This window comes from Rhinatrema bivittatum, chromosome 6 (genome assembly GCF_901001135.1).
Source record: "Rhinatrema bivittatum chromosome 6, aRhiBiv1.1, whole genome shotgun sequence".
Lineage (NCBI taxonomy): Eukaryota > Metazoa > Chordata > Amphibia > Gymnophiona > Rhinatrematidae > Rhinatrema > Rhinatrema bivittatum.
In genome coordinates this window covers 120,757,968-120,783,787 of record NC_042620.1, presented here as the reverse complement: position 1 = coordinate 120,783,787, position 25,820 = coordinate 120,757,968, and the positions used below count along the sequence as shown (strand labels likewise).

Here is a 25,820-nt window from a genome sequence, read left to right as displayed (position 1 = left end):
ACATGTCGCCAAGAAACAAAAGGGATGAGAGAATGAAAATGATGGTGGCAGACATCGATGGCCAGTGGGCACAGGGCACATTGCAGCCTCGATAGATCGACAATGAAAATAAACTTACCCCAAAACGCCGAGAAACCTATCTAGGATGCTAAAGGGAGAACCTAACCATGAGACACGAGGCTCCACAGAAAAAAAAAAAAAAAAAAGACTGAGGAAACCCCACATGGACATGTGGTATATTACAAACGTGAGCATGCTCAATGAAGCTCAATTAAAGTTCTAGAAATTTTGACATACGTTTTCCATGCCAGGCTCCATCCAATGATGTCACCCATGAGTGAGGACTGCCATCATACGTATCCTCGAAGAATTTCTTTTATGACAAACAATATTTGGTTCTAGTGAACATGCACGCTCATAGTTATCAGCTCACTTCAGAAACATCTGATTCTATGACACTTATTTTAGTCAGATATCTGTTTATTATAGAAAATAAGTTTCTTATTTAATTACTAGAACAAGTAAATAGGGGACACTCCATGAAACTAACTTGTCACAGATTTAAAACAAATTTAATAAAGCATTTTTTTTCAGTCAATGCACAAGTAAGCAGCGGAATTTGTTGACAGAGAATGTGGTTAAGTCTAGTAGTATACCTGAGTTTAAAAAAAAAGATGTGGACAAATATCTGAAGGATAGGTCCATTATTAGCCAGGATGACTTAGGGACTGCAACGGGCAAGGACCTTCCCATTTCGGATCTGCCTGGTACTTCCAAATGACTTGGACTGATTATTGCCAGAGACAGGATGCTGGGCTTGATAGAACATTGTAAGAACATAAAATATGCCATGCTGGGTCAGACCAAACAAAGTCAAGTGTCACAGCACTACAGTTTCCAAAACAACTATCAGATGGCTAGCAATGAACCAATGATGCATCATTAATAGTTTTGCAAAAATTATATGACCATCAATACTAACATGAGCATTTACTCTTTATTTTTAAATTATGAACATTAAATGAAAATATGGACAAAAGAGAAAACAATTTAATCCAATTATTCCAAGGGATAGCCATTTGTTTAGATTTATATATTTTTATTTATAAAATACATTATGCTAGATGTATGCCCTTTTTCATTCATATGTACCCACCTGTATGAGGATTCTGCCAAAAAACTTCCAAACTGGCTGATCAGTCTGGTTGATTTGGGGGGTTTCCAGCTCTGAGCCTCAGGTATGTGTGTATCTTTTTCCTCTCTTTCTGGGCTTTGGGACAGGACTGTAAACACCAAGGGTCTGATTTACAAAATATTTTTCACTTGGCCTAAGAAAAACTTCTTGATAATCAGGTTTTAGGGGGTCCTCTAGACTGCTAAAATATTTAGTGTTTAAAAAACCACAATAGCTAATAATGACACTAACATTAATGATCATACACTATTCACAGTCCCCTGGAGAGTGGAACAGTGTCCCAGCCATCACATTAACAGTGACACTTATGGATGTGTACATGTAATGTGCTCTAAAAAGGAAGCTGCAGTATGAGCCCCTTATCCAAAATTACTGAGTAACCTAGTGGTTAGAACAGCAGGTTTCGAACCAGATAAGCAGGGTTCAAATCCCACTGTCACTCCTTGTGTCCTTGGGCAAGTCACTTCACCCTCCATTGTCTCAAGTGTAAACAGATTGGGGTAGGTTTTAAAACCCCATGCACGCGTAAATCCTCCCAGATTTATGCGCGCAGGGCACTCGCGTGCCGGCGCGCCTGTTTTGCCCCGGGACGCGCATAAGTCCCGGAGCTTCGTAAAAGGGGCGGGAGGGGCGTGTCCGGGGGTGTGTCTGGGGCATGGCGACGGTTCAGGGGCGGGCCAGGAGGGCGGGCCAGGAGGGTGGTCCCGAGTCCCCCGGCACTGCGGCCAACAAAGGTAGGGGGGGGGACTCGGAGGGAACGGAGGCAGGCTGCGCGGCTCGGCGCGTGCAGGCTGCCGATTTTGCGCAGCCTTGCATGCGCCGACCCCGGATTTTATAAGATACGCGCGGCTACGTGCGCATCTTATAAAATCTGGTGTACTTTTGTTCACGCCGGTGGCACGAACACAAGTACGCGCGCGCGTATGTTTTGAAGATCTACCTCATTGTGAGCACTGGCTCCCAATATTCTACAGAGACAGATAAATACTGATAGCACCTGAATGCAACTTGCTTTTTAGTGCTTGAAAAAGCAGAATATAAATTAAATAAAACTTTTAAAAAATGTCTAGGTTAGAGAGGAAGACTGGAAAAGCCGGTAGAAGCTGCAAATGAAAACCTACGGTGCTCCTCCTGCATATCTTATTGCAGTGAGAAATGTATTTCAATTATTTATAGTTTATGTGGCACTTTACCCACAGATGTTTACAGAGAATAAACAAGCACAATAGGGAAAAAAATTGGAAAAGATGAGTGCAGCATAGAAAACAAAGTGAAGAGGAATTGTGGAACCGAGATGGCACAAACAGTAGGGAGAAAGAACTGATTTGTGTTCCAAATGGTCTGGAAATTCAGGTAGAGAGGAAGGCAAGTCAGGAAAAAAAAATGATGTGCTTTTTCTGATGGCAATATTTAAGTCTGTGATTTTACTTGGACAGGTGTATGAAAACAGATTACAAGTTTAAAGATAAACAAATTGGAGAATTCTAAGACTGACATTTTTAAAAACAAAAAGACAAGAGAGGAAAGTGTCCAAGTGAGAACAAGTCAGGAGCTGCTGCTACTGCAAACCCAGAAATACCACATCCACTACAGCCGAGCTGCTGGGCTGACATCACTAGTGGGTGCTCGCCAACACATTCTCTCACAAGGGCTATGCACACTCAGTTTCAGACACTGAAAAAGGACATGTAAAGAAGCACTAGGAAAGGATAAAAATAATAATGTACTTGTTCCGATTTATTATTTCTGAGGAAAAAGCTGTTTAAAGATTTTGAATGCTCTTTTCATATGGCCACATTTGCCATAGGAAATGCAAGTAAATGGACACACTGCAACTCGCTTGACATTGGGATTCCACAAAAACTAAACCGGCACCTGCAACCTATACAGAATGCTGCAGACTGACGGTTGCTAAATGCAAATACATTTCAGAGGATTATTCCTATTCTATAATCCCTGCATTGGCTCCCAATATTCTACAGGGACAAATTTAAAAATCCTGTGCACCAACCTACCTCAGTTGCTCATTTATCCCACATGCGCCCTCCTTGTCATAAGCTTGCTTACAACTATCTACATCTAAGGAACTGCGCCTCACAACTACCAGGCAGAACACTCTCTCTCTGTCTGGCTCAGCCTCCAGCCTTTGGAATAACTTGCAATCCAGCATCAGGCTACCTCTTCATATGCCTAGTTTCAAAACAATTACTAAAAACATGGCTCTTTTCAGTTGGCTTTCGAGCCACAAACCTAGTATGGCCTCTTAACCTATGATCATTATAGTACTTTAAAAGCCTGCTGGACATGCATGAGAAATCATCTTAATAACTACCCCCTGTAGCCCTATACTTTCTTTAATGCTCTATCTTACAGTGCCCTCCCTTATAATACCTTACTCTGAAGTACTTCTCTCTAACTTATTTATTTCGGTGTACTTGTGATTTACCCTTAGGATGTCTTTATGCTTGACTTACTGTACCTTTACTTGACATCATAAACATATCTGTTTATGATGTCAAGTAAAGAACAAAGTAAAGAAATATCTGTTTATGATGTCAAGTAAAGAACAAAGTAAAGAACTTATGTTCTTTACTTTGTTACTCTCTGCCTTTACTCACATTGTTAATTGTAAACCGGGTTGATGTGATTCCTATCATGAAACTCGGTATAATAAAAATAACAAATAAAATAAATAAATAAATAAATATCAACACTGCCCTACTGTTACACACTGAGTTCTCTAGTTAGAAAAGTAGGAAATGACAATGCTATCCTAAACTTTAGCAGAAGATAATTAATGCATCAAATGCAAATATAGCACAAACAGCTGAAGAACAAATTGAGAAAAAGTGTTTAAAAAAAAAAAGGATAGTGACAAGATGCTCAACATTTAAGTGCAAAAAAATATGAGAGAGAAAACATTAGGACAAGAATGCAGACCTAGTAATAAGAGCAAATGGGCATATTAATATTCTGAACAGTAGAGAGAACTGTGTTTCTTCATTTCTACATGACCAAGCTGAAGTAAGAGCAGATTACTAACAGAGACCCCTGTTAGCTACTACCAAGGAAGAATACAAGAATAAGCACCAAATTTGACTTTTGGGAAATACTTACTTGGCCATACAACAAGATCTGGAATTCGTTTGAACAGTCCTTCCCTGAGTGCAAAAATCTCATTTAAGCAGTGACCTAAAACAAAACAAAAAAATTCAAAGAAACAAGATTATAAATAATGAATTTAAGCTTCTATTTAAAAAAAAAAAAAAAGTGTAAACATGAAAAGAAAAAAAAAAAAATTCGGCTCATCTTACCATGGGCTCTGAATACCCTGTCTTCTGTGTCATATGAATATGAAATGCCCATGGCTTTAAGATCATGAAGAAATCCTTCATTCATAATGGCTGGAGGTACATCATTAATATTTAAGGATGCCTATAATAAAATGCAATAATTTACTAAACAGGAAGACAGGTTTAGAACTAAAGTTAAAAACAGCTGGTTAGCAAAGATTACAGCTTTGAACTACCTGTTTGGGGAACTCCTGGGATGAAAGTTCAAATCTCCTGTACACTACTAACACTCTGGAACCACTGGCAAAGCATTTTACCTTCATGCACTGCAGTCAGGCAGTGGCAGTAAAAAGACTGTTCCCTCTCTCCTTTTCTTTGTTGAAGATTTCACGCTAGTTGGCAAGGAAAATATGCTGTTTCACTAGCCATCTCACTGTATGTATATTTATTAAACTAAACTTGGATCTACCCTCTGCCATGCAATATTATGCAAGCAGTAATATGCACATTGTATCAATTAAAAATTGTACTTATAAAGTTAATTTTGAGCCTGAGCTCTCCCATGTAAATTCCCATAGAAACCTGGAAAGAGTCATACTCAGAGTAGAGTTACAAATTACCAACATGCTGAATCCAAGTGTTTCACATTGACCATGCTGGCAACATCACCATTTCCACATGACATGAAACAGTGTGTGGAAGTAAATTGTGATCCTGATCTGAACATAGCTGCTCCCAAAGGTTCAGGGGAAATAAAGAAAAGCTACTTACAGAACTACAAGCAAGTTACTTAATGATAAAGTGGTAGCAAATGGCATTGCCAGCGTGTGGCAAAATATCCCAGGTTTATAGTCTGGGCCTAGTTAATTGTGTGCTGCTGAGCAAGCAGTATTAAGCGGGGTGCGTGCCCTGGCACAATGAAAAATAGCTGCATTGTTAAATCTGTGCTGCACTCATGCAGGCACAATATGCAGAGAGAGATCAAAACAAAAGGAAAGCAGCAGCAGCCAAGGACAGGGTATCTGACTTATTCTGCTTACTGGGGCACTGGACATTCTTACTCTACTGTTATCACAATGTAATTAGAAGAGGGGTGTGTATGGGTGTGTGTTTATGTAGGAAAGCTTGTTTAAATTATGATTTCTGGTTGCTTGCCTGTTAATCAAAATAATTCTTAGACATTTCAAATGACATGAAATTTTATGGAGCTCATATATGTATATAAGCCATATGCTATAGCTACTGGGTATCTCTAAATATGTATATATAGACACACACACACACAGAGTAATATATGTCTAGAGATATCCAGTAGCTATGGCATATGGCTAAAATATAATACACACATATGGACTCCATACACAAATGTAGGACTTGTAGGCAGCGCTCCATTCAGCAGCTGCAGCACAGGGATTCTTTCAATCAGAAGAAAAAAAAAAAAAAGATTAATTTGAATTATTGGTTTGTTTTTAAAGCAATCAGAGATGGCCCCTCTTATTTGGAAGATTTTACTTTCATTATATGAGCCCACTCGTGCTCTCCAGTCTATGAACAGCATGCAGCTACAAATTTCCAGGCTTGTGGTAATGCAGAAACGTGTTTTCTATAGTGAACCCTGGTTTTCTTGTATTATTATTATTATTATTTTTTTTTTAACAATTTGCCTGTTCATGTTTGTCTTATTTCTGATATTAAGCTGTTTCATAGGCAGCAAAAGGCACTATTATTTCAGGAGACCTTTGGTAAATAGATAATTGCATTCAATTTCTAATTTTATTTTTTAACGTTATTTAATGATATTTGTTTTGACTTGTAAAACTGTTTTATGTTAAATTTTACTGTTATGTATGCTGCTTAAAACAGATATTGTATTTTGCAGTAAATAAATGTATTTTATAAATAATAGCAGCAGTCTCTTCATCCAAATGTCTCATCTCCAGGCTTATCCTTTATGGTGGATTGTTTTGTAGGTTAGGGGATTATTCTTAAATGTATCCTATTTGGAGTGGAGGAGTAGCCTAGTGGTTAGAGCAGTGGGCTAGTCACTTTACCCTCCATTACCTCAGATATAAACTTAGGGGTGGACTCTCTACCCTGGTAACATCAAGCTAGGTTGAGAGAACATTGCACAAATCTCGTCCATCTTTGTGTGAGTTTCCTCACTCCAAAGTCATCATATCTTCACAAGAGTGCACTGTTCTGTTTGAACATCACACTCTGAATGTCAAAGTGGCCCCTAACCCCTACACTAATAACTAAACCTCACCTCGAGTAACTAGGTGGGCCTCATATAGAGGTATAAATACCTACCTAGTATGAGGGCATTATGGATAGTGTCTCTCCCCCACCCCAAGTGGTCTTAGGTAGGAAATACAATTCTGGCACTTATTGCAAAATGTGAAAAAAGTTATCGCGGTTTGCGCTAATACCTATGCAAAGCTCTAAGATAGGCTGTTTATCGCAAAGTGCACTATTACCATAAAACACGCCCCTTTTCCTATCGCATGCGATATTTAGTGCATTTATTTATTTATTTTTAATTTTTCTATACCGAAGTTCCTGTACAAGTACAAATCACACCGGTTTACAATATAACCAAAAAATTCGCTAAGGAGCGTTACATAGAACATGGAATGTATTATATTTATTTATTTATTTAAAAAATTTATTTTATTTATTTAAAAAATTTATATACCGTTTTATAAAATGAGTTTTTGTCAAAACGGTTTACATGATTAAAATAAAATTATTCAAAGAAAATCAAATTAAACTTGAACATATAGAACATGTAACATATCAAAGCATATAACTTAACATATCGTAACAGGTCTTAACCAGAACCAACATGTATTATAACTCAACATATCGTAATATATTGTGATACAGGTATCTTAGGAGAGCATTTAGGACAAATAACTGAGACAAAATAACCTGTCCTGTTATGTCATAACATAACATGGTAAATTAGAGGAACGCGTGGGAAGGATGAATTAGAGACCTAATATGAGTGAAAAGACTGACTACATTTACATAAATCCAGGCCTTAGATTGTAAGCACTCTGGGATAGGGAAATACCTACAGTACCTGAATGTAATCCACTTTGAAGCACTGAAAAAAGTGTGAAAAGCGGAATATAAAAAAAAGCTAAATAAAAAAAATAAAAATATTCAATGCTATGACTTTTCTGGGAAGTGGAAGGAAGATGGACCAGCTATTTGGAAGGGTTGTTTCACTTTTGTTATCAGGGATATGCAAAGCCCAAACCAAATTTGTTTTCGGCCTGCTGCAGGAAATATTGTATTTCCCGCAGTTCGGGCCTTTGAAATTCAGGGGGATCCGAATTTCAGTTAGTGTGCACTAACTCCCCTTAAGCGCGCACTAAGGGGCGGATTTTAAAAGGAGCGCGAATAGCCTACTTTTGTTTGCGCTCCAGGCGCAAACAAAAGTATGCTGGATTTTAGTAGATACGCGCGGAGCCGCGCGTATCTGCTAAAAACCTGGATCGGCGCGCGCAAGGCTATGGATTTTGTATAGCCGGCGCGCGCCAAGCAGCACAGCCTACCCCCGTTCCCTCCAAGGCCGCTCCGAAATCGGAGCGGCCTCGGAGGGAACTTTCCTTTGCCCTCCCCTCCCCCTCCCTTCCCCTACCTAACCCACCCGCCCGGCCCTGTCTAAACCCCCCCCTTACCTTTGTCGGGGGATTTACGCCTCCCAGAGGGAGGCGTAAATCCCCGCGCGTCAGCGGGCCTCCTGCGCGCAGGGACGCAACCTGGGGGCGGGTCCGGAGGGCGCGGCCACGCCCCCGGGCCGCCCCGGGCCATAGCCACGCCCCCGGGCCCGCCCCCGGAACGCTCCCGACACGCCCCAAAAACGCAGTTCGGGCCCGCCCCCCCAACACGCCCCCTCCGAAAACCCCGGGACTTACGCGAGTCCCGGGGCTCTGCGCGCGCCGGTAGGCCTATGTAAAATAGGCTTACTGGCGCGCAGGGCCCTGCTCGCGTAAATCCGCCCGGTTTTGGGTGGATTTACGCGAGCAGGGCTCTGAAAATCCGCCCCTAACATTTTTACGTTAGCGCGCACTAACCTTTAAACTAATTTTTCCCGAAATTTCGGGAAAAATTCATTCAGGTTTCAGGGTCCCCGAATCAGGACAAATTTGGCAATTTTGTTGAAATTGCCTAATTCGTCCTGAATGAATGCACATCCCTATTTGTTATACTATATTAGCTGTTTATCCATATTTATTGTGTTGCTGTTGATCCATTCTCCAGCGAAAGTTGGATTTAGGATCAGTGGAATTTTATGGGAGGGGTATTTTTGCTAATTTTTGTAATTTGTATAGTGAATTGTTTTGATTTGTACTTTATGAAGTTATATATTCCGAATTATAGTATATTCAGTTTTTTTTTCCCCAGAAATGTATCACTGTTTATGACAACAAGAACAAAATTAATTTACTTTGAAAAATGATCAGTCATTTCTTTCCATTGATTTCTCTTTGTTTTGGTTCTTGTTGTAACAAACACTAATAAACTCCTGGGTAAAATAAAATCTGAAAACAAAAGTCCCTAATTATATTATATGGAATTTTTGCATTTTCATGAATAGCATTGTAAGCCTCTTTGGGCAATTATTTGGAATTGAACAGTTAGGATACAGAAAGCAAATGTTGCTTACCTGTAACAGGTGTTCTCACAGGACAGCAGGATGTTAGTCCTCACATATGGGTGACATCATCAGGATGGAGCCCAATCACGGAAAACTTGTCAAAGTTTCCAGAACTTTGACTGGCCCCCACTGGGCATGCCCAGCATGGCACCAACCCTGCAGCCAGCAGGGGTCCCCCTTCAGTCTTATTTGAAAGCTACAGGCAGTGCCGAAAAATAAAACAACAAAACGTTACAAACCCAACACTGCGGGGCGGCGGGCAGGTTTCGTGAGGACTACCATCCTGCTGTCCTGTGAGAACACCTTTTACAGGTAAGCAACATTTGCTTTCTCACAGGACAAGCAGGATGGTAGTCCTCACATATGGGTGAGTAACGAGCTGAGGATATCTGAACATGCACCTAATGTACCCAACGGCATGCAACAGGCACAACAACTGGGGTGGAATTTGGTAGAGGGCATCCTGAACCCCACCGGGCAGGCGAAAGGGTGTTGGTACGTCACGTTGGAAACAGGTTTCGCAGGACAGACTGGCCGAAGATGGAAACTTGTCTTCCGGCTTTGTCCAAGCAATAGTGGGCTGCGAAAGTATGGAGAGAACTCCAGATGGCAGCCCTGCAAGTGTCAGGAAGCGGCACAGATCGTAGGTGTGCTACTGAATTCGCCATGGCCCTCACAGAGTGTGCTTAAACACGGTCTTGAAAAGAATGCCTGCTTGCTGATAGAAAAAAGATATGCAGTCCGCCAACCAAGAGGAGAGAGTCTGCTTACCCACAGGTTGCCCTAATTTGTTGGGGTGGAATGAGACGAATAACTGAGTGCTCGTCCTGTGGGCAACTGTACAGTCTAGATAAAAAGCTAGAGCCCGTTTACAGTCAAGGGTATGCAGAGCCTGTTCCCCTGAATTGGAATGGGGCCTAGGAAAGAAGGTAGGTAGTATGATGGATTGATTAATGTGAAACTCCGAAACTACCTTAGGTAAAAATTTAGGGTGAGTGCGGAGTACCACCCGGTCCTGCAGGAGTTTAGTGTAAGGCGGATAGGTAACTAGGGCCTGTAACTCACTAACCCTGCGAGCTGAGGTGATAGCCAAAAGGAAAATCATTTTCCATAAGAGATATTTTAGATCACAGGAGCGAAGAGGCTCGAATGGTGGTTTCATGAGCCGACCGAGAACCAGGTTAAGGTCCCAAGAGGGGCCGGAGTATGTAGAGGTGGCTTGATGTGGAGCAAGCCCTTCAGAAAGCCTGTTACAAGGGGTTGAAGTGAGATAGGGACATCCCCGATACCTTTATGGAAGGCGGCTACCGCACTGACATGCATTCTAATAGAAGATGTCTTGAGACCCAACTCTGACAGATGCCAGAGATAGTCTAAAAACTGTGGGATTGGACAGGAAAAGGGATCAAGGGACTGAGAAGTGCACCATGATGTGAACCTTTTCCATTTATAGGAGTAAGATTTTCTCGTGGAAGGCTTCCATGAAGCAATCAAGACACGGGAAACTTGGTAAGGTTAAGTGGTTGAAGGCTTAACCTTTCAACATCCATGCCGTTAGGGACAAGACCTGAAGATTGGGATGGCGTAGGCTCCCGTTGTTTTGAGTGATCAGAAGCGGGTCCAGTCCCAAGGGAATGTGCCTGTGGATGGAAAGATCCTGTAGTATTGGAAACCACACTTGGTGTGGCCGGTGAGGTGCTATCAGGATCATGGTTCCCTTGTCCTGTCGTAACTTCACGAGAGTCTTCGAGAGAAGAGGAAGTGGAGGGAATGCATAAAGCATTCCCATGAGAGGGAGAATGCATCTCTGGGCTGTGAGACTTTGCTGCGAATGAAGGAGCAGTAATGGTCCACTTTGTGGTTCTGAGGGGACACAAAGAGGTCTGTCTGAGGATGACCCCATTGTCGGAAGATGGAGTTCGCTACCGAGGGGTTGAGAGACCACTCTTGCGGTTGGAAGACATGACTCAGCTTGTCTGCTAGAACGTTGTCCACTCCCGGCAAGTAGGTGGCCCTGAGGTACATCGAGAGGGAGAGAGCTTCCACCCAAATCTGCGCAGCTTCCTGACACAGAAGGAAGGAGCCTGTGCCTCCTTGCTTGTTGATGTACTACATAGCCACCTGGTTGTCCGTCTGAATCAGGATGACTTGACTGGAAAGGCAATCCTGAAAAGCTCTGAGAGCATATCGCATTGCTCGAAGCTCCAGGACATTTATCTGGTGTTTGGCTTCCTCTGGAGACCAAAATCCTTGTGTCTGCAGATCGTTCACTTGGGCTCCCCACCCGAGGTTGGAAGCATCGGTGATGAGAATGACTTGAGTATCTGGCACGCGAAAAGGCAATCCCTGGAGGAGATTGTTCTGATTCTTCCACCAAGCGAGAGACAGACGAAGTGAGTCTGTGATGTGGACAATGGTCGACAGAGGCTGAACAGCTTGCATCCATTGTGACTTTAGAGTCCAATGGCCAAGCGGGCCATTGGTGTGACATAGACTGAGGACGCCATGTGACCCAGGAGGACGAGAAATTGGCGTGCAGTCGTAGTATTCTGAGACTAACTGGTGAGCGAGGGACACAAGAGTTAACGCTCATTATTGAGGTAGAAAAGCTTTTGCCTGCAAGGTGTCCAAGTCTGCCCCAATGAACGACAAGGTTTGAGATGGGACTAAATAGGATTTCCCATAATTGACGAGAAATCCTAGTGAAATTAGAGTGTATAGAGTCAAATCGAGGGAGGACCGAGCCGCTTGCTGGGTTGGAGCCCTGATTAACCAGACGTCCAGATGGGGGTAGACGTGAACATCTTTTCTGAGGAAAGCTGCGACAACTACGAGACATTTGGTAAAGACTCGTGGTGCAGATGCCAGGCCAAACGGAAGCACTCGGTATTGATAGTGCTTGGGGCCTACTAAAAATCTCAGGTATTTGCGATGAGTTGGAGTTATCGCAATGTGTGTGTATGCATCTTGGAGGTCCAGAGAGCAGAGCCAGTCTCCTCTTTGCAGAAGAGGTAGAAGCGATCCCAAGGTAACCATCTTGAACTTTTCCCGCTGGAGGTGCTTGTTGAGAGCACATAGGTCCAGGATTGGACGAACACCCCCCGATTTTTTGGGGATCAGAAAGTACTGGGAATAGAACCCTAGGCCTTGCTGCGAGTACGGAACGGGTTCTATTGCTCTTGACTGGAGAAGGAGGGAGACCTCTTGTTCCAGAAGAATGGAGTGGTCGGATGTTCTCCACGTCTGCAGAGGTGGGGAGTCCAGTGGCAGGGCGAGAAAGTTCAGATGGTAACCCTGAGCAATGATTGCCAATACCCATTGGTCGGTTGTGATTGACTGCCACATGTTGAGAAAGTGGCACAATCAACCTCCCACTGGTATGTTCGGAAGAGGAATCTGGCTGCTGCTCTCCAAGCAGAAGTCAAAAACCTGAAGCAGGTCCTGGCTGGGGAGCTGCTTGTGGTTTCTGCTTTCAGACTTGGTGAGGTTGAGGCTTCTGATAAGGTCTCATAGCACGGGACCTTGCTGGTGGTGGGTAGGCCTTCCTTGGACGGTAGAAAGACTTCTTAGATTCCTTCCTGAAGGGTTGTCTTGAGGAGAAGTCTGACAGCATCGAAGAGAGCTGTTTAAGGGTCTCATGATGGTCTTAATTCAGCCACCATTCGTGGGATCTGTTCACTGAACAGATTATCTCCCACACACGGCAGGTTGGACAACCGGTCTTACACTTCTGGGCAAAGGTCAGAAGATTTGAGCCAGGCCCACCGTCTTGCTGAAATGGCAGCTGCAGATACTCTGGTAGAGGTGTCGAATATTTATTTATTTATTTTTAATTTTTATATACCGACATTCTTGTATAATATACAAATCATACCGGTTTACATTGAAACAGAAGATGCAGGCAAAATGTTTCCTTTGTCTAATACATTGAACATTTATAAACAAGGAAATTGTTAACAAGGGATAAAAACTAAGAAAAAACATGGAGAAAGATAAAACAAGAGAGGAAGAAACAGAGGTTTAAAAATGAAAAAGGAGGCACAATGGGTTGCACGAAGGGGTGCACAAAGGGGAGTGCCCCTTTGGCGCGCGATGCCCGGAGCGCAACACCTGGTGGAATGGCGCCGTTTACCGGCTCGACGCTAGGCGGGATGATGTCAGAGGGGGCGGGTCTCTTGCTCACTGTTTTCCTCTCAGCGTTCTCTTTTCAGATTTCAAAGCGGATTTTTTCTTTTTTCTTTTTTTTAATATGTCATAAGATGTTCGAATCTCATGTTTTCCTGCCTCAAAACCTTTGTTAACAAGGGTTTGTAGCTGGTCTTGGAATTGTTCAGGTAGGGACTCAGATAGATCCTGTATCTGTTTAAAGATGACCCTATTATATTGGGTCATATAAAGCTGGTAGGCAGCAATTCTGGAGATGAGCATGGCTCCTTGGAACACTCGTTGACCAATGTTGTCTAGGAACTTCTATTCCTTAGCAGGTGGGGTGGATGAGTGAGGTTTTGACCTTTTCGCCTTTTTCTGAGCTGACTACCACAACTGAGTGGTGGTCAAGCTGGAATTTTTGAAAACCTGGAGATGACTGAACTAAGTATGTAGTGTCAGCCTTCCCGTGAACTGGAGCAATTGATCCAGGATTTTCCCAGTTCTTTTTGAGAAGATCAAGAAGTACTTGGTGAATGGGAATAGAGGTGATTACTTGGGGGCATCCAGAAATTGGAGTAACTCCATCATTTGGTGCCTGTCATCCTGTTCCGTCTGAAGTTGAAAAGGAACCAACTCAGACATTTCCTTCACAAAATTTATGAACGAGAGGTCCTCTGGAGGAGAACGCTTTCTACTTTCAGTAGGAGAAGGTGGTGAAGGTAAGTCATCTGTGTCTGTTCAAGTATCATCACCCCAAGTGTCATAAGGATCAGCAGACTGTCCTGTTGGACGAGAAGGGGGTTGGATACCTGAAGGCCCCGGGCGAGGCTCCGAAAAAAATAGAAGGAATCGCCGGAGGCACAGATGATGGCATGGAAGGCATCTGTGCAGGCATCGATGGCGCCGATGGACATTTATCGGCACCTATGGATGAATCTGTAGCGAGGGATGTATTGGCATCGATGGCGGAGGTAAAACTCCCGATGGAGGAATGTGGAACGGTGTTTCTCCTCCCGATGAAGCCGTCCTCGGGGAGGGCATCGGAACCATCGGAGACCCGGGATCCATCAGTGGAAGGGCAGCCAATCAGCGCCTCCATCCTAGACAGCAGCGGTGCCAGCACTGTGGGAATCGGCTAGGTGACAGGTTCCACAATCGGTGCCGATGTCGGTGCATCGCCTTGTCGATGGCCTCCTGAACCAGCCGGTCCAGTTCTTCTCGGAGACGTGGAGCAAGCAGCCCCGGCTCCGGAACAGAAGAAGGAGGCAGACCACCTTTACAGGCGAAATCGCAGCTCCCAAACACCGATCGGGTGAGGGTGGCCTCAATGACCTGGTCGCAGGAATGGTCGGTGCCTTTCCTGGACGTGGCTTCTTAGACGGTAGCTCGGATGGTGGAGAGGTCGATGACTGTTTCTCCCTGCGATCCCCTCGATCCTGAGGGAGAGTAGCGGGTGTCTATGGCCATGAAGACGTCGATAGTGGTCGGTCACCGGTCAGTGGTCGATGCTGGCACGAAGTCAACGGTGCCGGTTCCAAAGACATCGATGTAATGGACGGAGTCGGGGTCTGAGCACGGAAAAGGAGTTCCATCTTCTCCGTTCTGGCTTTGCGACCTTTTGGTGTCATGAGGGCACATTTGGTGCAAGTCAGGACATTATACTCATGGCCTAAACACATTACACAGACTCCATGGGGGTCTGTGAAACATGGTATGAGTACAGTCCAGGTACCGACGGAATCCCGATGCCATAGCCATTGAAAAAATCGAGCCGCGGTACAGTCGATGGCCAGTAGGCCGCAAGGGCCAAACTCGACAGTAATCGACGGAAAAACGGAGAAAAACTTACCGAAGTACCATGGTCGAAGAAAGTTAGATGAGGGACCCCTGCGGGGCAATTTAACTTTGAATAATTCCGTGAGGAAAATTCCTGTCAGGAATCACTTTAGAGCTCTTAAACTGTGAGGCTACTGCTGTGCGGAAAAAAGAAGACTGAAGGGGGACCCCTGCTGGCTGCAGGGTTGGTGCCATGCTGGGCATGCCCAATGGGGGCCAGTCAAAGTTCTGGAAACTTTGACAGATGTTTTCCATGATTGGGCTCCATCCTGATGTCACCCATATGTGAGGACTACCATCCTGCTTGTCCTGTGAGAAAGGTATGTACACATGCTGGACATATGGTAAACAGAAAAAGGGGTTGAATTAGCATAGGTTTGATGGTACATTAAGTGTAAAACAAATAGAAATAAATCAGTAAAATCATGTCCTAGTAACCTCCTCCCTAGCAGAGGTCAAGTTAGACCACAGAATCATTACTGTCTTAAAAGTAAAACTAATATTAAGAAGTGTTTCAAAGATTCAAGTAGGGCTGAACCTTTTAAACCTGCATGTTTTTCCTTTATGTCATTTTTTATTTCACACTTTTCCAAATAACAGAGTTCAAAGCGGGTTACAAGTTAGGATCTACCTTCAAGTACATACAGTAAAGCACAGTAGATAACAGCTACCTTCAAAGCACAAACCTTTGGGACATATACTTGGTTAACAGCTGACATATAGCACCAAAGGTTCTGCCACTGGAAGAGAGGAAATGGGGATTCAGTGTTTATAGCAGTGGTCTTCACTTTTTTTAAGCAAGGGCCACTATGGATCATTAAATCCAATTGGGCTGGAGTGGTCAACTGAGGGGGGGGGCCTCCAAGTTTGTGGCTAACTGGAGGGAGGTGGGATTCCCCCTTCAGTGCAAGCTGCTCTCATCTGCAGCTTATACTGAAGACAGGGAACACTTTACATACCCTTCTGAGGGAATCTGTTTCCCCTACAGCTCATTATATTGCAGCTCATTATATTGCATTATTTATTTATTTAGCTTTTTTTTTTTTATATATATACCAACAGCCGTTTGCACATCGTATCGGTATTATATTTCCTTGGTGACCCCATACTTCCAGAGCAGCCCTCCAGCAGTTCCTTCCTCATGACGGAGCCTCCCCCATTTAACTTGGCTCCTCAGCTTACAGCAGAGTCAGTGGCACAATAGCACTGCAGCCAGGGTTTGCAGTGCCCCGAGTGACATCATTGTTCCAGACCAGATTATGCTTGTAGTAATAGAAGCAGCAACAGCAAAAACTAGCTGCTGGCTCCCACTGCTCCTCTCAGGCCCCCACCCCCCTGACATTTACGGCAGCAGGTAGCACTCCTGCTACCTTCCTTCACTGAACTGGCTCTGCCTCTTCACAGCAGAAGGCAAACAGATCTCCCAATTCTACCTCCTTACTACTTCTCACTGCCACCTCCAGCCTCGCACAGCAGCTCAAGACTCTCTGATCTCCAAGGGCCTTGGTTCTAGTGCATGATTTATTTTTCCTCCATGTGGCTGTCCTCTCAATTGAAAGGGGGGAGCGGAAGCCACACTAGGAGTCCAGAGGAGCTGCCAGTGGATCAAGAGTCTTAACCTGAACATTGGTTTAACATGAAGAGGAATCATTTAGTTACATATCATAGAGTCTAAGGACTCTTGGGGCACATCTTGATAGGCACAATAGGGGGCAGCATAAGAAGACCATCATGCAGATCTCATGTTTCAAGTGTCTGGAAGCAGAATTGCTTCATCTCAGGTAGTGCCTGGCAGCTAATTTGCTACATATCAGACAGTCTTCTAGGAGCCAGGGGCCCTTCTTGTGAAGTAGGCTATGCTATGGTTTCTGGAACAAAGGCCATCTGAAAGAGGTGTTTTGTTTTGGGGGGTTTTTTTTGTTTTGTTTTTTTGGTGGTTTTTTTTTTTTTGTTTTTTTTGTTTTTTTAAAGACTAGCAGGTTAGTTGCTAGTTTGATGTTCAGAGGTAGAGCATTTCTTAAGGTTGCCAGAGGTGGTTTTCATTCTTGAAGCCTGCAAGGTGGGCTTGTGGTAATTGCGAAGAAAGGAATATGTATATGGGGGGAGGTGACTGCTGTGGTAGTGTGGTGCACACCCTTTGAGGATCTTACAGGCTAGTGCCAGCATCTCAAACTTGGCATAATGGAGTATTGAAAGCCAGTGCAACAGTTTTAGGATAGGAGTGATCTTTTTTAAATTACTTGCATTCTGCAGCATTCAAGCTGCCTTGTTTTGAATGAGCTGTAGGTAGCAGTTGAGGGTTGGGGTTTTTTTTGGTTTGTTTTTTTTTAAGGAGTCCACTGTAAAGCGATTTGCAGTAGTCCAAACAGGAAATCATGCAAGCTCACATGATGGTGGCAAAGGCAGGACTGCCAAAGAAAGGATGGAGATAGCATAGTTGGCACAATTGAAAGTAAGAAGATTTAGCTACTGATAAGACTTGAACTTTCATAGTGAGCTTAGAGTCCAATTTGCTTCCCAAGCTACAAATGTGATAGCCAAGAGGCAGAGCTGTTCCTTCAAGGATCACCTTGAAGTGAAACTGCCTGATTCTTTTTTGCATCCCCACAGCACCTCTGTCTTTTGTGGATTTAGTTTCAATTTATTTTGATGCTGCCAGTCTGAGATCTTCCCTAGATATTCATTTAGGTTGGCAATTATCTGTCTTGGTTTGGGCCAAACGGAGCTAGTAGCTGTATGTTGTCAGTATATAAGTAGTAGCTGATCCGGTAACCTCGGATTATTTTCCCTGGCAGTATCATGCATATGTTAAATAGGGTAGGCGATAACATATATGCTTTTGGAACTCCGCAGTAGACTGAAAAGAAGTGCAATGATGCCGATCCCAGGAAGATAGTCTGGGAGCAATTCTGAAGGAAAGATTTGAACCAGGCTTGTCCTGGGCCTGCAAGCTCCATGTCCTTTAGATGAGTGTGTATGAGAAATAGTTGTATACACAGGAAGTAGTATATGCAAATAAATCTCATATCTTAGGGATATACTGAAAACCCAACTGGCTGGGGGGGGGGGGGGCATTGGACCCGTTTGGACACCCCTGATATAGATTATAAAAAGTAGCACTGATGCAGAGAGCTCACTAGAACTAAATACAGGTTTCTGTAAAATTTGGCAGGTCTATAAAGTTTCTATTAAATACTCTTGGATTTCTGCTGATACCATGGGGTTTAACTCAACTCTAATGAGACTGTTTGGGAAGTACAGATTTCTGGACTTTCACATAAATAAATTGCTGTTTTCATTGGACTATACACATGTAGTATTTTTGAGCAAAATGAGAAGACATGAAAGGTAGATCATGAAATCCAGTTCAAATCTGCAGCATGAACAAGACGTTAACTGTGCAGACCAAAATCCCCAAACTACAGGGAAAAGATTTACTTACTCAAAAACCTGTGTCTTTTAGAGAACTAAAAGTGTCTGTTTGACAGAGGAAAAACGCCATCTCCAGGACAGTCAGAGAAAGCACTGGGTTTTTCAGCCATTTACTTACTTGAGAGGTAGTTCTGTGCTCCAGACTTGCACCAAAGGTTTTTTCCATCCATTCCCTCAAAGCTGGTAACACCATACCACCCAATTTATACCTGAAATAGAAAGCTTCTGTCACAGTATTTCCTAGTATCTTTCTAGTGAAACACTTATTCAAAAAGGTGGGTAATAAATCCAAATAAATAAATAAGATGAAGTTGCAGAAATCCACTGCTAATCCCCGGGATAAGCAGCATGGAATCTATCTACTCCTTGGGATCCTGCCAGGTACTTGTGACCTGGATTGGCCACTGTTGGAAACAGGATACTGGGCTTCATGGACCTTTGGTCTGACCCAGTATAACAAATCTTAAGTTCTTATGTAAACTTAAAGCAGGTAGAAGCAGATTTTCAGAGGCAACTGTCAGAACATAAGCAAACACACATTCCTAAACTATTTTGGATTAATGAACTTGCAAGTTTGCTAGATTTTGCTGTGAAGTCACACCTACAAAAGGCTACTCTATTGATGACCTGCACACAGCTGATGAAATCTCATACTAAACTTATACTTGGGGCACATTTTAGCTTAAAGAAAGCTGGACTATCAGATGTACTAAGAATCTGCTAGACGTAAAAAGCCACTCTCTTATTTTGTGAAAATCCTCAGTATCAGCTACAAATTGGATTATCATGCTCTTCTCAAAGGAGATGCTAAGGGGAAGCATGTTCAGAAATTCAGCCTAGAACCAAAGTGTGAACAGATCTGCAGTCCAATTTCTAGTCTTAGCAAACGTTGGACCCAGTGGAGTAATCTGACTTTCAAAAGGTGAGTCAAAGAAATCTCAGTCTGGCATCTACTACTTTGAAGGGGGGGGGGGGGGTGCCCATTAGTATATAAAAAAACCTATTTAAAATGGCATGTTCCTGCTGTTTTAAAAGCCAATTTATTCTAAATTCATCTCTACTCTGGCAATAAAAGTTGCAGTTTTACTGACTGACTATGCCTTGTCCTATAAACCTAGATGATTAAGATCTCTTTAAAAACAAATTAACTGCTGTATACGACAAAGGTTGCTGCAAGTAATTCAAGTAGTACGTTCTCATAGAAAAATTACATACTTGCAAAGTCTGCCTTAGCTGCTCTGTTAATGGATTTGAGGAAAATATGGGATTCAAAGTACAAAGGCTCATACAGGCTCACTGCTATATGAGCAGTCAGATAACCCAAAAGGTTAACATGCTACACACAACCATGTATATTTGCTTTCAATTTTCAGCACTGGCTTCCGCTCCTCAACACAACTGGGGGATGAGCTAAGAGAAACAGATAAGAATGAGAGAAAAAATGTGTGAGGCTTGCTGGGCAGACTGGATGGGCCATTCGGTCTTCTTCTGCCGTCATTTCTATGTTTCTATGTGCATAGTGAGGTAGTAGGTTAAATACTGCTCCTCTGAAAACAATGAGATTAGCAGCGAAGTATCCCTCAAAGAGCCTCAACCACAAGTGTGCTCTGAACTTACCTACGAAGGGACAAAAGAAAGGAAAAACTAGGAGTAACATGCAGGAGATTCTAAAAAGTGTCTCCTGCTTAGGCAACCATTATGCCTATAGTTAAACCTGCAGTCCAGAAAATACAGCGCTATGTAGGGATACATGCTAGTGCTTTAGACATATACTTGATTATCTTTTTCTTTATATACAGCTGGTCCGCTCTCTTTGCATATTTAGCAGCCAGGGTGAAGACAGAAATGATGCACTTTAAATTCAACTTACTCCTCCCTAAAATATGAATGTCTTTTTGGAGATTTGCAGTGTCCATAATTTAAATCTGTTTGCAAAATATTTTTCTTCTATTCTCAGTCTAGGGGAAAAGGATTCTAAAAGCAGGCATTATGGCCAGCGTTCCTTCAATATGTTAAAGCTCACAACCAGAAAAGGTCAATGGAACAGAAGACTCTTACTGAATCTAAAACCAGAGGAACTATTACTACGGTCTGAAGCTTGTCTCCACAAGCAGCACCAGTGGCAAACTTATTCTTGCACAGGAGATTGACATCATCGTAGGGCACTAAGACATGCTAGGTCATAAGAAAAAGCTGGGCGTGAATTCCTAGTTCAGTAATGGATTTTTCATGATCTTGTTTCAGGAAGACTTAACTATTACTTGAGTGACCAAGTTTTTTTTTTAATTTAATTTTTATTAGGTTTTTCAAATATAATACAAGGTTAAGATATGGGAACACAAAATAATATTAATCAAATTTCCAAAGAAATTATAATACATCCTTAAATTATCTTCACCATTCATAATGCAAAGTAAATAGAGACATACATTACATTATACTGGAGCAGTTCAACACAAAACTGTCTACTCTTCATCTTTTTCCAATTATTTCCCAATTTCTATAAGGGCCTTTAGGAGTGAGAATCCAGGTAACCCCTTAATTGTTCCGGTTGATTAAAAATGTAACGAGAATTTTGGTATATGATTAAACAGCGGCAAGGGTGACCAAGTTTTTAGATTACAATTCTATAGTCTCAAACAAAATCAGAGCCTGCTTCATCTACTTTAAAAGAAAAGCAGTTCAAATTTGAAATACTTCATAGAGGACCAAAACTACTGAGAAAAAAAAAATTCCCTTCATTAAATACTGCAATTTGGCCCATACTTTCACAAGTGCTTCAGAGGGGTTTCTGTTTTATTTTCAAGTCATAGGCACAGAACTAAAATAGGGTTATAAAGAGGTGACCTTCAGAACAAACAAAAAAGTAAAACATACTTAGCACTGGACTATGCTAATATGCAACATTTTATAAACCAGTTTTCTCAATTTAGTTCCCTTACTACACATGAGAAAAAAAAAGAATGGAGTACCAGGAATGAGCATCTGGTCCCAAGACGAACACAGCATTAGAGTCCTCTTGTGCCCAGATATTGGTGTATTGTGACACTGTCATAACTCTAATCTGTGTGTAGATTTTAAATGAAAAAAATTTAACTTATCCCACAAGCAAAATTCTGAAGCTGATGTAGTATAGTTCATATAAAAGGAAGTCTAAATGTATTTAAAGTGGATTTTGTGTGTGAATTGCTGCTCCTGAAGCCTAGTGCATCCAAACATTAGAGGCTCAATAGTACAGTAATACTTTCCTGAAACTGAATGTACTGCTTTAGTCTTTAAAAAAAAAAAACAAAACTTCACATTCTGGTTTTTTTTGTTTTTGTTTTTGGTTTTTTATTTAAAGTTTATTGTACTTATGATGCATGCCCACAAGTAACTGAGTTGTAGACAATAGACTGGAGCACCAATTACCCCAACCCAATTAAACATTTGTTTTTCCATGCACTCTCCAAAACTATCAAAACAATGCTTGAAATATGAAAACACAAAATGCTCCTGTACTACCAAGTTTAAGCCTGGTGCACATTAAACCAAATGAGGAAAAAAATCCACTCCTCATTTTGCAAGGAACTGTACGCTGCAATAAAACTGTTAAAGTCAAACACACACCTTCCAGATGCCAATGATTCAAAAACAGCAAAGGGAAAGAATCTGAACTTCAGGTAATTTACCTTTTCCCAGTAAATTCTGCTTGCCCCTTCTTATTGAATATGAACTTGGAATCATTATAGCCCCATCCGTTCCACTTCAGAATCTCTTGCCTGTTAAAGATTGAAATCGGGATAAGAGTTCATTAGCTTAGCAAATCAAAATAGATTAACATGCAGTTTTGCTTTGGTTTTTTTTACACAAGTTAATGAAAATGAAAGCTTTAGGAGTTAAACAGGTCAGAAATAGCCTGGTTTTATAGTTTACGCTTTTATTCACAGTCTAGTTTTCCTAGTAACCGCATGTCAAATTTGTACAACCTCTTCCAGTTTGGATGGCTACATAAGACGAGAAGGAATGACACGCTGGGTCAAGCCAAAGGTTCATCGGGCCCAGCATCCTGGTAGCCAAGCCAGGTCACAAATAAAAGGGATCCCAAAAGTAGATCCATTCCTTGTTACTCACTCCCAGGGATATCTCCCTAAGAATGGATTATGGAAGTTTCTTCTGGGAACTTGCTGAAACTCCTTGTAAAATTCAGCTATGCTAGATGCATTGACCACATCCTCCGGTAACGATTCACAGCTTGATTATGTGCTCAGTGAAAAAATAAATACCCTCTCCAATTTGTTTTAAATCTTAGTTTCACAGAGCGTCCCTAGACTTAGTACTATTTGAAGGGGTAAATCACCATTCCCTATTTACCTGTTTCACCCCATTCGTTTTATAAACCTCTATAAACAGCCCCTTTTCTGTCACCTTTTCTCCAAGCTGAAGAGCTTTAACATTTTTAGCCTCTCTTTGTACAGGAGCTGTTGCATCCCCTTTATCATTTTTTTTTTTTTACCCTTCCCTGTACCTTTTCTAGTTCTGCTATATCTTTTTTGAGATGGGGCAACCAGAACTGCACACAGTGCTAAAGGAGCGATTACACCATTGATCAATACAAAGGCATTCTGATATTCTTCTGAATAATTCCTAATATCTTTTTTTTTTTTTTTTTTTTTTTTTTTTTTTTTTACTGCTGCTGCACACTAAACTGATTTCAGCATTGTCCACAAAGACTCCAAAATCCTTTTTCTGGGTGGCTGCTCTTAATATGGAACTCAGCATTGCGAACATATAATTAGGATTTTGCACTTGTCCACATTAAATTACATCTCATTTAAAAACCCAGTCCTCCAGTTTCACAAGGTCCTCCTGCAATTCCTCACAATCCACTTGTGTTCTAACAGTTTTGAATAATTTTGTCTCATCTCCAAATATGATCACCTCACTTGTTACTCCCTTTCCCAGATCATTTATAAATAAGTTAAACAGCACTGGTCCCAGTACCAATCTGTGGGGCATTCTACCATTTACCTTTGTCCATTGTGAATACTGACCATTTAATACTATTCTGTTTCCTGTCTTTTAACCAGTTACCAATATACAATATGACACTGCCTTCTATTCCGTGACTTTTCAATTCCCTGGGGAGTCTCTCATGAGGGATTTTATAACTGGATTTTCAGAAGGCACTTAAAGCATGAGCTGGTTGAATATCTATGTGTTTATTAACACCTTTCATGCATGGATGAAATGCAGTATAACAAGGGAGAAGGCTATACAGTGACATTTTCAATGAGTAGGGCATATTTGAAGTTCAAGTAGTCAACTGTATTGCTTAAAACCATTTTAAATTTATATAGTACGTTACATGAGAACATACACAGTAGCTTGTAAAGGTATTTGACCCACTAAGAAGTCAGATTTGTGTGAACTACAAATGACACACAGATTGTTCCAGTCAGTATGTTTACTGCAAAGCAGTACGCTCTTAAAGTAAATTTTCAAAGTCACAATTCATTATTTCTCTGCATATTTTGTAAAATAAAATTAAAACTGAAAAATGCTACTTGCATGTGTATTCAACACCTGTGCTATGGAAGATCCAAGTTTACAAGATAAAAGATATTGCCCTAACAATTGTCCTCTATCTGTGAATCATTAGAAAAGGTCAGCTTTTCAGGATAAAAGACCCCCCAATTCCAGTACCATTGGTCGGACTGTGAATCTGAAGGAAAGCTGGAAAATGAAGACCAGAGAGCATTCTAAGGAAATTAAAGATAAAGTTATAGACATGCACAAGATCATAAAAGGCTACAAAATAATATACAAGTGCTTGGATACCCCATGTTGGATCAATTGTGAGGAAATGGAAGCTGCATCATACCACCCAGACACTGCCTTAAGCAAGACCATCCCTCAAAACTCAGCATCAGAGCAAGAAGGAAACTTGGGAGAGTAGCCACAGAGAGGGCAACAATCACTTTGAAGGAGCTACAGAGTTCTGTGCTGAGACTGGAGTGGAGCTGCACCAGTCAACCATATCAAGAGCTCTGCATACAACTGGCCTGCATGGGAAGGGGGCTAGAAAGAAGGCATTACTGAAGAAAAACCACATCAAAGCACATCTGGAGTTTGCCAGAAAGCAGAGTGACCCAGCTAAAAAGTGGGATATGGTCAGATGAGACAAAAATGGAGCTTTCTGGCCAAAATTCAAAATGCTACATGTGGCTCAAACCTAACACTGCCCATTCCTCAGCAAACACCACCCCAAAGGTAAGGTCTAGGGTGGCATCATGTTGTGGGGACTGGGCATCTTGTTAAAACTGAAGGACGCATGGATGGTGAAACATGTAGGGAGATACTGCAAGACAACCTACTTCAGTCTGCCAAAATACTAAAACTTGGAGAAAGTTCACCTTTCAGCAGGGCAATGACCCCAAGCACAAGGCCAAAGCAACACAGGAGTGGCTGAACAAAAAGGGGAATTTTCTACAATGGCCAAATCAAAGTACTGATCTCAATCCAATTGAGAATCTGTGGTACTATTTGAAAATTCCAGTCCACAAGCGTCATCCGACCAACCCGACAATCTGGAGTAAATCTGCTGGGAAAAATGGGCAAAAATCACTCCCAGTGTGCAAAGCTGGTAGAAACTTGCCCCAACAGACTTGAAGCTGTTATTGCAGCAAAAGATGGTTTCTACCAAGTACTAGTCTGAAGGAGTTGAATACTTATGCAAGCAACATTTTTCAGTTTTTAATTTTATTTTGCAAAAACTGCAGAGAAAAAAATGAATTGTGACTTTGAAAATTTACTTCAAGAGCGTACTGGTTTGTAATACAAATATTGTTCCAGACAGAATGTTTAAGTGTCATTCGTAATCCACACAAGTCTGCTGATTTTAGGTGATCGAATACTTTTGCAAGCCACTGTATGTGAATGTTAATGCACCTTTGAGCTTCTACTCAGAGAAAGTGCTACCAAAATGAAAAGGCTTACAAGGGTTTCTGGTTAAAAAAAAAAAACCCCACACTCTTCACTAACAACACAGCAATGCAAGTAGTCTATTGTGCTTACAGTATATAGAGCAAACTCCTCTGCAAATGTAATGTTATAGGCTGGTACTATTTAATATTAAACAACTGCATTACCAGTAATATAGACTGCTGCAGAGTGAAACAAACAGAGCAGTACAGTAACAGTAGAAAATGGCTGAAGGCAAAACAGAAAATGATAAATGCATTTGTCCACAAGGTGGCAGTACCTC

General features: G+C 41.9%; 1 protein-coding gene across 1 annotated transcript in view; it reads right to left on the bottom strand.

The window, feature by feature from the left end:
• The window catches only part of AGPS (alkylglycerone phosphate synthase), a 394,780-nt gene that overhangs the window by 316,272 nt on the left and 52,688 nt on the right, over window positions 1–25,820 (bottom strand). Inside the window, exons 2-5 of the mRNA XM_029605879.1 lie at window positions 22,246–22,335; window positions 18,693–18,783; window positions 4,510–4,630; window positions 4,313–4,387 (exon numbers count right to left, since the gene is read on the bottom strand). Of these exons, the coding sequence (XP_029461739.1) occupies window positions 4,313–4,387; window positions 4,510–4,630; window positions 18,693–18,783; window positions 22,246–22,335 (377 nt within the window). The remainder of the gene's footprint in view (window positions 1–4,312; window positions 4,388–4,509; window positions 4,631–18,692; window positions 18,784–22,245; window positions 22,336–25,820) is intronic.